Source organism: Aquarana catesbeiana, linkage group LG04 (genome assembly GCF_042186555.1).
Source record: "Aquarana catesbeiana isolate 2022-GZ linkage group LG04, ASM4218655v1, whole genome shotgun sequence".
Classification (NCBI taxonomy): Eukaryota; Metazoa; Chordata; class Amphibia; order Anura; family Ranidae; genus Aquarana; species Aquarana catesbeiana.
Window position 1 is genome coordinate 194,162,164 of NC_133327.1, and position 15,671 is coordinate 194,177,834.

At 38.2% G+C, this 15,671-nt stretch overlaps 1 protein-coding gene across 2 annotated transcripts in view; it reads right to left on the bottom strand.

Annotated features, from left to right (window-relative positions):
* Positions 1–1,461: 1,461 nt before the first annotated feature.
* The window catches only part of STRIT1 (small transmembrane regulator of ion transport 1), a 73,726-nt gene continuing 59,516 nt past the window's right edge, over positions 1,462–15,671 (bottom strand). Inside the window, exons 1-3 of one of the 2 annotated variants that reach the window (XM_073626062.1) lie at positions 15,096–15,150; positions 11,243–11,342; positions 1,462–2,310 (exon numbers count right to left, since the gene is read on the bottom strand). In XM_073626062.1, coding sequence (XP_073482163.1) covers positions 11,248–11,342; positions 15,096–15,123 — 123 coding nt within the window. In that variant the 5' untranslated portion in view covers positions 15,124–15,150 and the 3' untranslated portion in view covers positions 1,462–2,310; positions 11,243–11,247. Of the gene's footprint in view, positions 2,311–11,242; positions 11,343–15,095; positions 15,151–15,671 lie in introns of those variants that run through there. The other variant, XM_073626063.1, reaches the window with a different exon arrangement.

Below are 15,671 nucleotides of genomic sequence, written 5' to 3' on the forward strand. Positions count from 1 at the left end.
ATTGAATCTTTAGAGAAAAATCTACAAGGCGGTTATTGATTAGGGAGAAAAATTATCAATTGTATAATATTCAATGAATCAATATTTAAGAGAACACAAATGAATATAAGATAAAATCAACACAAAATAATTACCCGTTCCAAAATGGCTTCTGGTCTGAATTGCTGGTTACCAGAGTTTTTAGAATGGCTGCCATGGCTTTCAAGATAGATACTCTTAAAGAGGAATTACTTCTTGCGACCTCCGAATTCCAAAGCATAAGGTGTTCAGGAATCTTCATGAATGTACAAGTGTGAGTAGATGAATGGTGTATGTGTCTGCGTGTATGATTGATGGTAATCAGGTGTTTCTGAATGTTCTTGAGTCCACCTAATGGCATCTCTCCTCCCTCTAAATACCATCTCAGACAATATATATATAAATGTATATCTTATAAATACTCGTCTATCTAGGAAAGACACATGTTCCAAAGCATAAGGTGTTCAGGAACCTTCATGAATGTACAAGTGTGAGTAGATGAATGGTGTTAATTACCCGTTCCAAAACGGCTACTGGTCTAAATTGCTGGTTACCAGAATATAAGATAAAATCAACACAAAATAATTACCCGTTCCAAAATGGCTTCTGGTCTGAATTGCTGGTTACCAGAGTTTTTAGAATGGCTGCTGTGGCTTTCAAGATAGATACTCTTAAAGAGGAATTACTTCTTGCGACCTCCGAGTTCTAAAGCAAAAGGGGTTCAGGAATCTTCATAAATGTGTGAGTAGATGAATGGTGTATGTGTCTCTGTGTATGATTGATGGTAATCAGGTGTTTCTGAATGTTCTTGAGTCCCCCTCATGGCATCTCTCCTCCCTCTAAATACCATCTCAGACAATAAGATCATAAAAATTATAATAGGCTCCGCCCCAAAAGGTATGGCTTCTTTTTCATTGGTTAAAGAAATCTAATAATTTACTTTTTAGTGAGTTTCAGGTAATATCACTTTCAACCACTAGGCATGTCTGAGAGCAGAAAAATGTGTTCTGAATTATCTTTTAAATAGAATGTTTTATTTTCATAATGTGTATTTGTTTGTATTTTGGTAACCGGCCTAATATAAAATATGCTCAGTACAATTTTGATTAATCACTATCACATAAAATGGATCTATATATATATAAATGTATATCTTATAAATACTTGTCTATCTAGGAAAGACACATGTTATATATTATTCAATATCACATAATAATATCACATAACATGATTATCTATATGGATAAATGTATAATTCTGGTATATCCGATTAATATTTGTTTATCTAAAAACACATGCTATGTGTAAATTTTTATACAGTTATAATCACGATTCATATGTCTTTCATAATACTGATTGGCATCTTAAACAATTCTACTTATAATTTGTCTCAAATCACAACCTTTATATTTTTACTTTATAACAGAATTATCATTAGGTCAGTAGATACCAAAATTTTAATCACATCTGTGGCCTGGAATATAATATATAATTTGGATGACTTATAACCGCATGTATTTGAAACATAATACTGACTACACCATTTGAAGTGAACTTTGGATATTTAGACATGTGTTAGCTATCTACACAGCTCCTAAAATCTAACACAATGGGTTTTGCTAGACAAGGGTGATTTTTATGTGATAATAGTCTGTATAACCCTTTTTTCTATGGCTGTGTTTTTGGCTTTTATTTACCCACCAAAGACAGGAAAATATCTTCTTGTTTTGTGAAACAGGACATTATTGTTCAGGCAAACACCAGGTTTGTATAATCTAAAAATGGTTGATCCATTGAAAACTTGGAAAACATATGAATTCACAAAGACCTTTAGTCCATCTATCTTTTCTTGAGTCCTAACCGATTTTAACATCTCTGCCAGAAGATTATAAAATGTATTATTTCTTCATCATAATTACAACAAAACCCCACTGGTGAAAAGTTCAAATGCCGTAGTCATTTGAAACATTTTACCGGTGCAGAATGTTGAAGAAATAAGGCTTCATTCGGGCCTTGTAAGTCTAGTTGTGAAGATGGTTCCGGACTGTGGATATATAGTGTTTAAGGGGTGTAGACACCTGCAGATAGGTGTAATTCCTTGGGAGAAAGATGGGTTTGTGATCGATGTGTGCTTTTCAGGGCCGTCATCCATTGGTTGGCGGGAAATGGTGGGTTTGTCCGTGTAGACAGGCCATCAGTGGTATCCTTAGATCGCCCACACAGTTCTTTCTCTGGATGTCTCACACATGTTTGACTCTCGATTTTGTTGACCGGTTCATGGACATCTTAGTCCTGTAAAGGAAAATGGATTCCATGAGAAAAGACATATATGTTTTGTTTTTTTACATGATTTGTGTTTCAGATCTCAGTGTCAAGCTGGTATCCTGGGCTTCCTCAGAGCCCCCCTTTAGTCCATTGTTTCATCAGTCCTTTATCTCAACACTCTGGATGGCAAGACAATGTATGAAACGTTTGCTATGGGAGACAGAGCCCCAGGGCTCATTAACATGAGGACATTCATTTATAGCTATGGATACCAGACATATACAACTGACTCACACTCTTCAGAACCATTTTTGAGATTAATTGTCGGGGTTCTGGAATACTAAAATCATCAGAACATTTCAGTTTTACTTGTGACAACTTACTGCCAGTAATAAAATATTTTGATATTATAGTCAACCTTCTACTTGGGAGGAATAAAACAAATAAAATCTTCCCCCTTTGGGGTGTCAATATAATTCATTTAAGGCAATCAAACTACCTTATGCGGGTGACTCCTCATCTTTTACCAGAATATCAGACCATTTAGGCCTCCTGATATTAATGCCTTTAGGATTCGGTCTTCCTCTGGAATTACCGTTTTCGGCGACTTCTTGGAATTGGGCTGTTTGGAGCGACCTGTTTATGTCAAAGGAATGAAGTGACCACTGAAAAATAGGAGAATAATTCATATCTAACAACCAAAAATCCCCCAGTAGGGATTTCAGGATCCTCACTACTGTGACCTGGGGAAAAATATGGTGTTAGAACCTCTGTCTCCTGTACCTTTATTCAGTGCATTCTTCTTTATTTTAACATAGGCGCTTTAAAGGCTCTGTGGCCTTTGGCTGGCCACAGGATTTGCCTCTTAAAGAAGTGTTATTAAGGTTCCGTAAAAGCAATGAAACCGTGTAACATATCCATAATTCGATCTATTTTGGTTTCCGCGTTGCTTACAGGCTGATCAGAATTGGGTTGTGGGACGCGGTTTCTGTAATTTCTGGGGATTTCTGGCTCAGTCTGATCAGACATATCCCCATCAGAATCACTGTCTTGATTCGGGAGTGGTGGTCTGGGCCTTAGTTGCTCCCTTTTTCCAGGGATTTTGGGGTGTCCTAACCTGTGGTGGCTCCCTATTTACCTGTGTAGGTCCCTGCAGCCAATTATCTTGGTAATAGTGTGGATTTCCACCCTCAGGTTTAAATCTGGCCATTTACTCCCTATAGTTTCTCCTAAACCTTGGGTCCGGTTCCCTTGGATGATACTCCTAAGGTGGTCTTTGTGATCCCCCTCTAAGGGGTGGTCTCTGATCCTCCTTTCTGATTGGTGGGGTATCTGGTCTCCCGCTGGGGAAACTCTGTGGCATATCTCCTCTGACTACATCAGCGTATGTCTTTTTCTTGGTTTCAAACTCTAATGATTGAGGAGATACATGAGTTTCATCCACAAATTTAGTTATAGGTTTGGGCCTTCCTTTGTATTCACTGGTCTGTTGGATAGAGTACAAATTGTTACTCTCTTTTCCCAAGTACTCCAGTGAACACCCCCCTTTGTAGTCTTTTGCTAAACTCACTTTTATGTAGTTAGGTAGGGCCTCGAAGAATATGGATTTAACCTCAGCGTGATCGTAACCTGGCTCCTTTTCTGCTAAGTAGTATGCACTTTTGAGCACAGCCAGAAATTCGGTAGGGCTTTGATGACTGGTACATCTCAGATTGTGTATAGCTGCTCTAGCCGTGGGAAGATTTTTGTAGATGACAGCGGTGTTTAATTTCTTACCATGAAGCACCATACAGACCTTTTAAAGATTCACAGAATCTACAGAGTTTGGTCTCAAATACCCACGGCAAGAAATTGATCCTAGACTGGTCATCATCTCAGCCCAAAACTCATAGGGTATTTTCATAGGTCTCGATGTGGTCAATAATGCACATGGATTCCTCTTTCTTAAAGACTGGGACGGCACCATTTAAAAATGTTGGTATTTTTGAGGCATCCTGTTTAGGGGTGCTTGTCTTTTTCTCTGAACCTAAAGAAAACTGATTAGACCTACTTTCATGTGGTGGTTCAATGTTTACCCCCCTGTGCTCTATAGATGGCTTGGGGTAGGATATGGGTACTTTTTCTGATTCATCTCCATTGTCTAACTCCCAAATTTCAGATTGAGAGTCAGATCTTGGATTATTGTCAGACTCTTCACTTTCAGGGTTAGGCATCTGAGCATTATCCTGGGGCATGAACTTCAATTGTTCTTTCAATTCTTCTGATTGCTTAATTAGGGATTCCTGTCCTGACCTAAGCTGATTTATTTCTTCTTCTAATTTTCCACTACCTATTACTTGGCAACTTTCATCAGGGGACTCTTTTTCTTGCAAAAAACTCTCCATCTCCTCTATTAATTGTTTCCATTAATATTGCTTTTTATTTAATGACGTTTATTCTGGATTATTTTAGTGTTCGTGTCACATATCAGGTGTGACCAAAGCTGTGTGGACTGTAACAGAGTGAACCAAACGTATGTAGGTGGAAAAGTAAGTAATTTATTAAGATAAGTGAACAATATATAAATGCAACCACCTCTAATATCACACAGTGCACAGCAAACCAATACCAAACAACACCCACAAATAACAATAATCAGACAAGTAAATACAGCAAAAGGGAATATCAGAATCGTAATCTTTAGCCAGGCCTGGGTCATAAACGGGAGATCAGCAGATGGGGGGCAAGGAGTAAGACAGACAGGGAGAAGGTGGAAGGGATCAGGCTGCAGGGCAGGTATACAGGGATACAGGACCGACAGGAACAGGTACAAATACAGGTTCAGGATACAGGGATCAGGTTTGGGATCAGGTTCAGAGCTTTCAGGTCAGGGCACAAGGATGACACCAAGGCCGGGTGTGTGTTAGCTTGCCGTGCATTTATGCCATTTCCTGCAATCAGGCTTAGGTGATGCCTGACTGCAGGAGGTGATATTGGCTCCCTACTGCCAGGAACCACCCGCTGGTGGACGCCAGTACTGTGGCCCAAAGAACACATAACACCAGCTGGGAAAAGCTCCCCGACAGTTCCAAACTGCCAGGAGACACTTGCTGGTGGACATTACTACTGCGCGCCAGATGTCAGATAGTGTCAGCGGGTGGAACCTTTCCTGACAGTTCTTTTGTAACCATTCTAGTTCATCTTGCATTGTCATTATAGACTCGTGATAACGATCTGCCTTGTCATTGGTCTCCTTTATATTTTTAGTGAGCTCACATTCCCTTTCTATTAAACAGGACTGGGACCCTAAGATATCCTTCCCTGTTGCGTATTTTGATGTTTAAACTCTCTATAAAGATACAGCAGGACAGGGCATAGTTCTAGAATGTAATCAAGCCTTTTTATTTCCTTTGTCTCAGAGAAGCTGTCTGTGAGTTCATAGATTTGACCTTCCACGTTCCACATGTCTTTTACTAAATGACTGGCGCGGCTTTTAAGGTCTTTAATGTATGCTTCTAGATCAGTCTCAATAGACAATCTTTTTCTGACATGATCCGCCATTTCAATTTTAGAAATCATTGCCAACATGTCCTGTACTTGTACCAATTTTGCTTGAGGACTCATACTACCACTAAGGGCTGACTCTTGATAATCCCTAGCAACATAAGATCCACTTTCACCAGACATTTTTGGGCAAAATATTTTTTTTTCAAAAATTAATAATTAATAATTTCATGCAAAATACTATTTGTGTCACCACAATAACTATGATTGATCCTGTACAAAATATCAACATTATCTCAGCAGTGCCTCCATATATATGTTGTGCTTATTAAGGAAAGTTTTCCTGCACAGTATTTATGATTAAATAATTTTTAATGATGATATTTTTAAGATACAGATTCAATCTATTATGACCACAGTCCAAAAATATGAAATTTATTCACTAGACAATCATAATATATATACAAAATAGTTATATATATTGATTGACATAAACAAACATTACATAAAATTAAAATACTGATTGCATTACATAAAATCTTGAATAGCAATAGAAACACCCGCTAAATTGGAGTGTAGTACCTTTGATGTGGAACAACAGTGATAAACTTCCCTGTAGAATCAATAACCTTGTAAAATGACAATTAGACCGAACGTCTATATTTCACAAATTCAACCATTACTATACTGCACGTAAATGGTTAACAGCGTGAAATAAAATTAGACATTTGTTATGTCATGAAATGGAAACTATGCTAAATGAAAAATATATATTGAAAATTGAATCTTTAGAGAAAAATCTACAAGGCGGTTATTGATTAGGGAGAACAATTATCAATTGCATAATGCTCAATGAATCAATATTTAAGAGAACACAAATGAATATAAGATAAAATCAACACAACATAATTACCCGTTCCAAAACGGCTACTGGTCTAAATTGCTGGTTACCAGAGTTTTTAGAATGGCTGCTGTGGCTTTCAAGATAGATACTCTTAAAGAGGAATTACTTCTTGCGACCTCCGAGTTCTAAAGCAAAAGGGGTTCAGGAATCTTCATAAATGTACAAGTGTGAGTAGATGAATGGTGTATGTGTCTCTGTGTATGATTGATGGTAATCAGGTGTTTCTGAATGTTCTTGAGTCCACCTAATGGCATCTCTCCTCCCTCTAAATACCGTCTCAGACAATAAGATCATAAAAATTATAATAGTCTCAGCCCCAAAGGTATGGCTTCTTTTCCATTGGTTAAAGAAATCTAATAATTTACTTTTTAGTGAGTTTCAGGTAATATCACCTTCAACCACTAGGCATGTCTGAGAGCAGAAAAATGTGTTCTGGACTATCTTTTAAATAGAGTGTTCTATTTTCATAAAGTGTATTTGTTTGTATTTTGGTGAGAAGAATATATATCTTTAAGTATTCTGGTAACTTAAATGTATATCTTATAAATACTCGTCTATCTAGGAAAGACACATGTTATATATTATTCAATATCACATAACATGATTATCTATATGGATAAATGTATAATTCTGGTATATCCGATGAATATTTGTTTATCTAAAAACCCATGCTATGTGTAAATTTTTATACAGTTATAATAACGAATCATATATCTTTACTAATACTGATTGGCATCTTAAACAATGCTACTTATAATTTGTCTCAAATCACAACCTTTATATTTTTACCTTATAACAGAATTATCATTAGGTCAGTAGATACTAAAATTTTAAACGTATCTGTGACCTGGAATATAATATATCATTTGGATGACTTATAACCACATGTATTTTAAACATAATACTGACTGCCTCATTTGAAGTGAACTTTGGACAGACTCAATGGATATTTAGACATGGATTAGCTATCTACACAGCTCCTAAAATCTAACACAATGGGTTTTGCTAGACAAGGGTGATTTTTATGTGATAATAATCTGTATAACCCTTTTTTCTATGTCTGTGTTTTTGGCTTTTATTTACCCACCAAAGACAGGTAAATATCTTCTTGTTTTGTGAAACGGGACATTATTATTCAGGCAAATTTGTTTCAACACCAGGTTTGTATAATCTAAAAATGGTTGATCCATTGAAAACTTGGAAAACATATGAATTCACAAAGACCTTTAGTCCATCTATCTTTTCTTGAGGCCTAACCGATTTTAACATCTCTGCCAGAAGATTATAAAATGTATTATTTCTTCATCATAATTACAACAAATATTACTAATGAAGAATGTGTTTATTATCCAACTAACCTTGTGCCGTGAGAGGTGATGTTAATGTTGTAACGATTTGGTATTTTTGCCTTGGGTTACTACACTGCAGTACATGATGCAGACTAACATACAGTAACACAAATATCAGTTAATGGGTTACTGGGATATATTATTGGCCACTAAACTCACTATCACAAGAGTTGGAAGAAAGAGTTGGCCCCCAAACCATCTGAAGTTATTGCTATTATTCAGACCCACAATTCCTATGAAATATTATTGGCTCTTAGAACAAACTCACTGACATCTTTCAAAAAAGCTTGGCAACCATGGCTCACTTGATACAACAAATAATTTGTTGTATCTAACCCTTTGCATCACCTTACACAGTGTACTAGCACTAACTCTATATATTGTTTTAGATGTTACGACACACATGATTACAACTTGATCTTTGATTTGCTGTTATGCTGCCCTGCGAGGCTACCCCTTTTTGTTTGTTTTTTGTTTATTTATTTTGCTATTTCTATGTTTATTCTCTCATATCTCCCATGCTCTCCAGGACTTCTCCAGAGCCTCTCCCATCCTTTGGAACTCCCTGCCCCAGCATGTCTGGTAGGGTTGCCACCTAATCCCTTTAAACCTGAACACATATTAATTACACATGTTCTGTGGCTGATTAAGGTGGTAATTAACCACTTACCGACCGCCGCACGCCTATATACGTCCTGACTTTGAAGAGGGATATCTCAGTAATGGCAGCAGCTGCTGCCACAACCAAGGTATCCATCTCTTCAGGCGGTGGTTCGGTTAACGATAATGGTGGTCTCTGCGGCAGATTTGCCGCAAGATCACCGTTATCGGTGGTGGGAGAGGGGCCCCCCTCCCCCCGCTCTCCCGCGCCCTCCGCCCCTTATCGGAGCCGTCAGCATTGGCGGAGGCGATCGGGACCTGTCCATGGCTGGGTATGGAGATGAGTGAGGCTAAGATGGCCCCCACCCATCTTCATACCATAGCAGGGCGGAAGCAACGTCAAAACGTCACTTTCGCCCATACGTCTTCAAAACACATTTTTCTGTTGTTCTGTTTTTCAAATGACAAAATTTTTTTTTTTTATTGCATTTAAGTCCAAATATGAGATCTGAGGACTTTTTTACCCCAGATCTCATATGAAAGAGGACCTGTCATGCTTTTTTCTATTACAAGGGATGTTTACATTCCTTGTAATAGGAATAAAAGTGACTCAAATTTTTTTTGTTTTAAAAAAAACAGTGTAAAAATAAATAAAATAAATAAGAAAAAAAAATTTTTTTAAAACGCCCCGTCCCGACAAGCTCGCGTGTAGAAGAAAACACATACGTGTGTAGCGCCCGCATATGAAAACGGTGGTCAAACCACACATGTGAGGTATCGCCACGATCGTTAGAGCAAGAGCAATAATTTTAGCCCTAGACCTCCTCCGTAACTCAAAACATGCAACCTGTACAATTTTTTAAATGTCGCCTATGGAGATTTTTAAGGGTAAAAGTTTGACGCCATTCCACGAGCGGGCGCAATTTTGAAGCGTGACATGTTGGCTATCAATTTACTCGGCATAACATTATCTTTCACAATATAAAAAAATTTGGGCTAACTTTACTCTCGTTTTATTTATTTATTCAAAAAAGTGAATTGTTTCCAAAAAAAGTGCGCTTGTAAGACCGCTGCACAAATACGGTGTGACAAAAAGTATTGCAATGACCGCCATTTTATTCTCTAGGGTGTTAGAAAAAAAAAGTATAATGTTTGGGGGTTCTAAGTAATTTTCTAGCAAAAAAAGTGTTTTTAACTTTTAAACACTGAGTCTAACTTGGTGCCTTTTTTTGCATTAAATTAGCCTCAGAACCTCAGTAATTCATATGTGTTTGGGTTTAAAGGGATGAGGTGGAAACCCTAATGTCCGGTCAGCCCCTACCCTGTCTGCATATAGGCTTTTCCTGAAAACTCACTTATTCGGGGAAGCCTACCCCCCTCCAACTTCACCTAAGAAATGTACCTGAGCCACCTCCATGAGATCACCCCCCACAGCTTTTACCTTTTGTAGCACCTCCCAGTCCCTTTAGATTGTAAGCTCAATGAGCAGGGCCCTCCTGTCCCTTCTGTGTTAAACTGTATTGTAATTGTACTGCCTCCCCTTTACATTGTGAAGTGCTGTGCAAACTTTTGGCACTATGTAATTGAAAAAAAAAAAATTTATGCTCACCTAGGTGGATGCAGCATCGACCTCATGCTGAATCTGTCCCCCACCAGCTCTGCAGTGAGAACCGAGCGATCAAACACTGCTGATCGTTTAGTTCTCTCCCTCCACTCTGAGCAGAGAGCCATGACTATCAGTCAGTGGCTCTCTGCTCTCCCCTCCAGAGCTCACTGGAGCACTGGTCTGTGGAGGGGCTGGAGGGGCTTGCTCAGGCTCTCAGTGGATTACTGAGAGGCTGAGCCAGGTGCCAATCCAGGCCTCTGGGCAGATCCTGACCATATGGTTGGGATCTTTTTAAAGCCTGGACTGACTCTGTGACTCTACACTCTGTCTCTGTGACTCTGGCTTCAGCCCGCTGTTGGCTGAAAACAGATCACAGGAGTGCAGAATGAACTGTACTCTTGTAACCCGTAGGAGAAGTATGGCCAAAAAGCTTTGGCCATAGAGTCAGTGACTCTGTGAGGAGGGAGAGAGCAGAGAGAGCCGCTGCTATCGAGCACAGTGCTGGATAGAGAATGGGCCTAGGTAAGTATAAGGAGGGCTGTGGCTGCACACAGGAGTGTTTTTTTTTTTTTCGTTTGCCAGGGAAACTTATATGAATTTTAATCATGGTTTCAGGTGTTTGTGTGGAATTACACTTTAAGGTTCATGGGTACCGGAAGAGAAAATATCAAAAAGCACAATGGAGCCTTATGCAAATGTAGGCTAAAACAATGACAAAATAGTGCATGCAGAACTACACATGAATTCCCATATAAAGAGATAAGATAAGCAAGTAAGGAATCCTTGTGAAAAGTTTTTCACTGGCATGGGATATGCTAAAAACTGTAGGTCACTTTATCCAGTTTTGTAGTCTCAGTGCTGGGCTCAAAAGTGAGCCTGGGCTGCCTGTTTTTTATAGAAAAATACAGACTACTGCTATTTAAATATTTTCATGAACCATCATTCTAATCAAAGATACTAGAAAAAGTATTTTCAGAATAAAACCCCAACCTAATTAATAATGGTGGCACTACTTACTGATTTCATGAGAAAATAACATATATCATGACCCCACAGCCGACAAACCATCCAGCAATCAGTAAAGCTGGTACCAAGTAGCGACGATATTCAGCAATACCTGTTGAAAAAAAACATATTAGTGTAGACTTTTACCTAATAAATATTACTAATGAAGAATGTGTTTATTATTCAACTAATCTTGTGCCATGAGAGGGTGATGTTAATGGTCTAACGATTTGGAATTTTGCCTTGGGTTACTACACTGCAGTACATGATGCAGACTAATGTACAGTAACCCATAGCACACAAATATCAGTTAATGGCTTACTGGGGTATATTATTGGCCACTAAACTGACTATCACAAGAGTTGGAAGAAAGAGCTGGCACCCAAACCAAGTTATAGCTATTATTCAGACCCACTACTCCTATGAAAGATTATCAGAGTAATAATCTCTCTCCCAGCTTTGCTGTCAATAGGAGGTGGTGGTGAACTCTCTTCTGCCTGCCTCACTTTCAGTGCAGTCCAGATATACCATCATTGTCTGCCTACATTGGACCTGCATAGACCCCCCATTGTAAAGTAAAGCATATTGAAAGCCATTATTTTGAATAAAGTAGGAAAAACCTTTGCCAGTCATCGAGGAAATGTCCCTATTATGCCTGCCCTATACACCTAACAGGAAGTGAGAGGAAATTTCTCCAAATTGAGGGGAATCTCTTCTTAGACAGGAGCTACTAGAACACAGGCCTTCATTGGAAGGTTTACCTCTATTACTGTTATAGTGACTACTCAAAATGTTGGATTTTTCCTCACTTTCAATCCCTGTGACAGTGGTCAACAGGACAAATAGAGAATGAATCTCCCTAGCAGGGAAATAGACAACAATAACAAACCTAGAAAGGGTTCTAACCCTTCCGCACTCTATCAAAACCAAAAAAGGAAAGTTTTGCTTTTAGACATACTTTAACTTTATTTCAGGGCAGAGAAGGCATCTCTAAGTTGAAGAAAATAGGGAAAAGTAGCATAACACCTCACAGCTAAGGAACATGCTTGCTAATAAGAGAAAGCCAAAGCTGAATATTTCATAGAGCTTAAAACAAGTAAAAATTTGCGCTGAACTGAAAAAAGCAAGCGGCCAGCAAAGTTCGTAGATAACAAACAAAAAGTCACATGCATAAAAATTATTGCAGCGCTAAAGATCTTCATAGAGCTGCCCATAAAGAAATGTACTTGACAAGTCAGTGAAATTACGAATTCTTTAGAATTTAGGTGTCTGACATTGGACAGAACTGAAGAGTAAAGGATTTTTCTTCCCCTATACATGTTGGGAAGCATGTAGTGTAGCAGATTATTAATAGATTTCTATTGTCTTTTTCTAGTCTGCGATCTCTGACACTTGCACACAATGAAAGGAAGCTTCTTGGGGTGGTTGATGTGTTGGCATCATTACCTCTCAGCACTAAAGCAGGGTTTGGAGATGAAAACTTACCAGTTCTTCCAGCTGTCTAAATTTATATTGTCATTTCAGACAATCAGTTGGTAAAGTACAGTGCTTTGAATTACATTGATTAGTATTCCACAGATTGTACCATAGCAGGAAAGATTTCTTAATGTAATTTTCTAACACAAGAAGCACACCTATCCTCACACAACCCCCCCCCCCCCCCCCCCCCCCCGTATTTGCTTCTGCTAATTCTAAAGAGCAGCATTCAGATTCAATTTTCATTCTTTGTACACAAAAATGCATCTATACAGCAATAATATAACCATTTCAGACTAACATAACATGAGTAGGAAACTCTCAAACATGATTGCACAATAGTACAAGGGCAATGGATGCCTAGGAGATCTCTAAAAAAAAAAACTGGAATCAGAAAAACAATATGCAATTTTGCCAGAGGAAGGTCTATTTGTACATATATTTATTTATATATTTATTTTCTATGCTTTCACTGACCCTTGCTTGAGATCACATTTACTCCTCCTCACCCCTCCCTGTTCCACTATTCATTCTGCCTACCTTATCATTGGCAACTCTTCCTTGGTCATTGGATTGTGTTCACTGCCGACTGAATTGCAAACGTTCTCATTAAACAGGATTGGTAGGTCAACTGCATTTCTGGGATGAGTGTAGAAATATATGAAGTGAAGCAATACCTAATTGCTATGGCAGTAATATGTAGTAAATAGATCCTGCACGCTCAGGAGAGGTCTTCCTGACCATCACTTAGATTTCTTCACCCACACCCATTCAGATTTCTTTAGCCCAGCCTCAAAAAAACTGTAGCTTTTCAGCCCAGCCTGATTTGAGGCCCAGTAAATTTCCTAGGCTGGCCTGTGTCACACTGAAGGTCATCAAGAAGCAGTGGTAGCCACCTTGGATCTCTTTGACAGTGCTGATAAAACAGGCAATTAGCAGAAGTTTAAAAATGGGCAGAACTCTAATGCCCTGTACACACGGTCGGACATTGATCGGACATTCCAACAACAAAATCCATGGATTTTTTCCGACGGATGTTGGCTCAAACTTGTCTTGCATACACACGGTCACAAAAAGTTGTTGGAAAATCCAATCGTTCTAAACGCGGTGATGTAAAACACGTACTTCGGGACTATAAACGGGGCAGTAGCCAATAGCTTTTGTCTCTTAATTTATTCTGAGCATGCCTGGCACTTTGTGCATCGGATTTGTGTACGCACGATCAGAATTTCCGACAACAGATTTTGCTCTCAAACTTTGTGTGTCGGAAATTCCGATGGAAAATGTGTGATGGAGCCCACACACGATCGGAATTTCCGACAACAAGGTTCTATCACACATTTTCTGTCAGAAAATCCGACCGTGTGTACGGGGCATAACAGTCCTTAGGATGATGCTATCGTACACCTGTCCCAGTTTCTGCCTGAAAATAGAAAGCTATTCTTCCATTCTTTCCTACTTAAGATTACCATTTCCAAACAGCATGAAGCCTAAAATCTAACATCACTTTTATCACAATAAATCTTAAAATCCTTCAGTGCAGTTAAAGTAAATGTCTAACTCTCCAAAGATGCCTTCCCAATTTTCTGAATAATTTCAAGCTGCATGAATGTGTACCAAGAAATCAACTTTATATCTAACAACACTGGAAACCTGGAACCCATATATGTACATAGGTCCAACACAATACTAAAGCTAGTTCTAAAGTTTATTCATGCACAGAATTTGTGTATGCCTTTTCCTGGACAAACTCTATTTGAACTATTTGCCAAATCTACACAAAATAATCTAATTGAACATACTAAAGTTAATTGTTTGCTTCTTGTGGCATGTCTTTGGTTAACTGACATGTACAGTGCAGGAACCACTGAAGCTCATCAATTATGAAATACATTTAATTGGCTTAATTCATAAAGGTTACACACCAGGATAAGTATATTTATTTTTTTTTAAAAGTGATTTTTTTTTTTTTTCTGCTTAGAAGAATGACGTGAAAATTACAGTCATATGGCTAAATTAGAGAGCCTTATCCCTGTGTTAAAGATTTGTGATATGAGTCTAATGTACATGTCCAAAAGGAGGAAATCAATAATTCAGCGCATCCTGAACTGCCCATTTCACTTAAAATTCTTGTAAAAATCCACATTGAACACATGTGCTGTAACTAGAAAGATAAGGGATAAATGTTTCTGAACCCAAATAAGATGAAGAGTGGCTCATGTACAAGCTGACCAAAGGGAAGAAAGGAGGGGGGAAAAGATCAGGTCTATATTTGCCCTATAAGTACTGTAGTTCTGCTACAATGTTCTATAATCAATTAAATATTCAAAATTCAACTCAATATTTTAGTTTACAGCTCTGCTTAGAATGATTGAGTCATAAAAATTACCTGATGCAGCCATTGTTTTGTCTCTCATTTGTAGTGCTTGAAGGTAAAATCTTCTTAGTCTGATCTCTCAAAGCAGGTTAAAGGCTTTAAATAGAGCTTATGAAGGAATGTGTGGCAGCTGCTAGCACTAGCTATGCCAGTTCACTTGCATTATTAATTGGCTAAGTCAAGAGCCTGTAGTTAGGTTTCACGTTTGACATAGGATTTGCACTTGATGCTCTATGTACTAACATAGCGCAATGTCAGTCTAATCATGGACCATTGCTCAAAATAACTGTTGTAAGTGCTAACACTTCAAAGAACCTTTGTGTGCTAAAACAAATAATAATACACTAGTTAAAGCCCCACTTTAATTTTCTTGTATATTTTAAAAAATAATAGCCCTATGGGGGTTAAAAAATGAAGCTTACACTACAATACTCATCTTCTCTCCAGAGCTGTACCCCACAGACTCACTGTTCCAGTTGCTGTAATACGTGTATTATATTTTTTTTAATTAACCCTAGATTGGGTTCATGCTTCTTACTTCCTCACCTGCCTATACTGGGATACTAAAAGATCCTGTATAATTTGGCC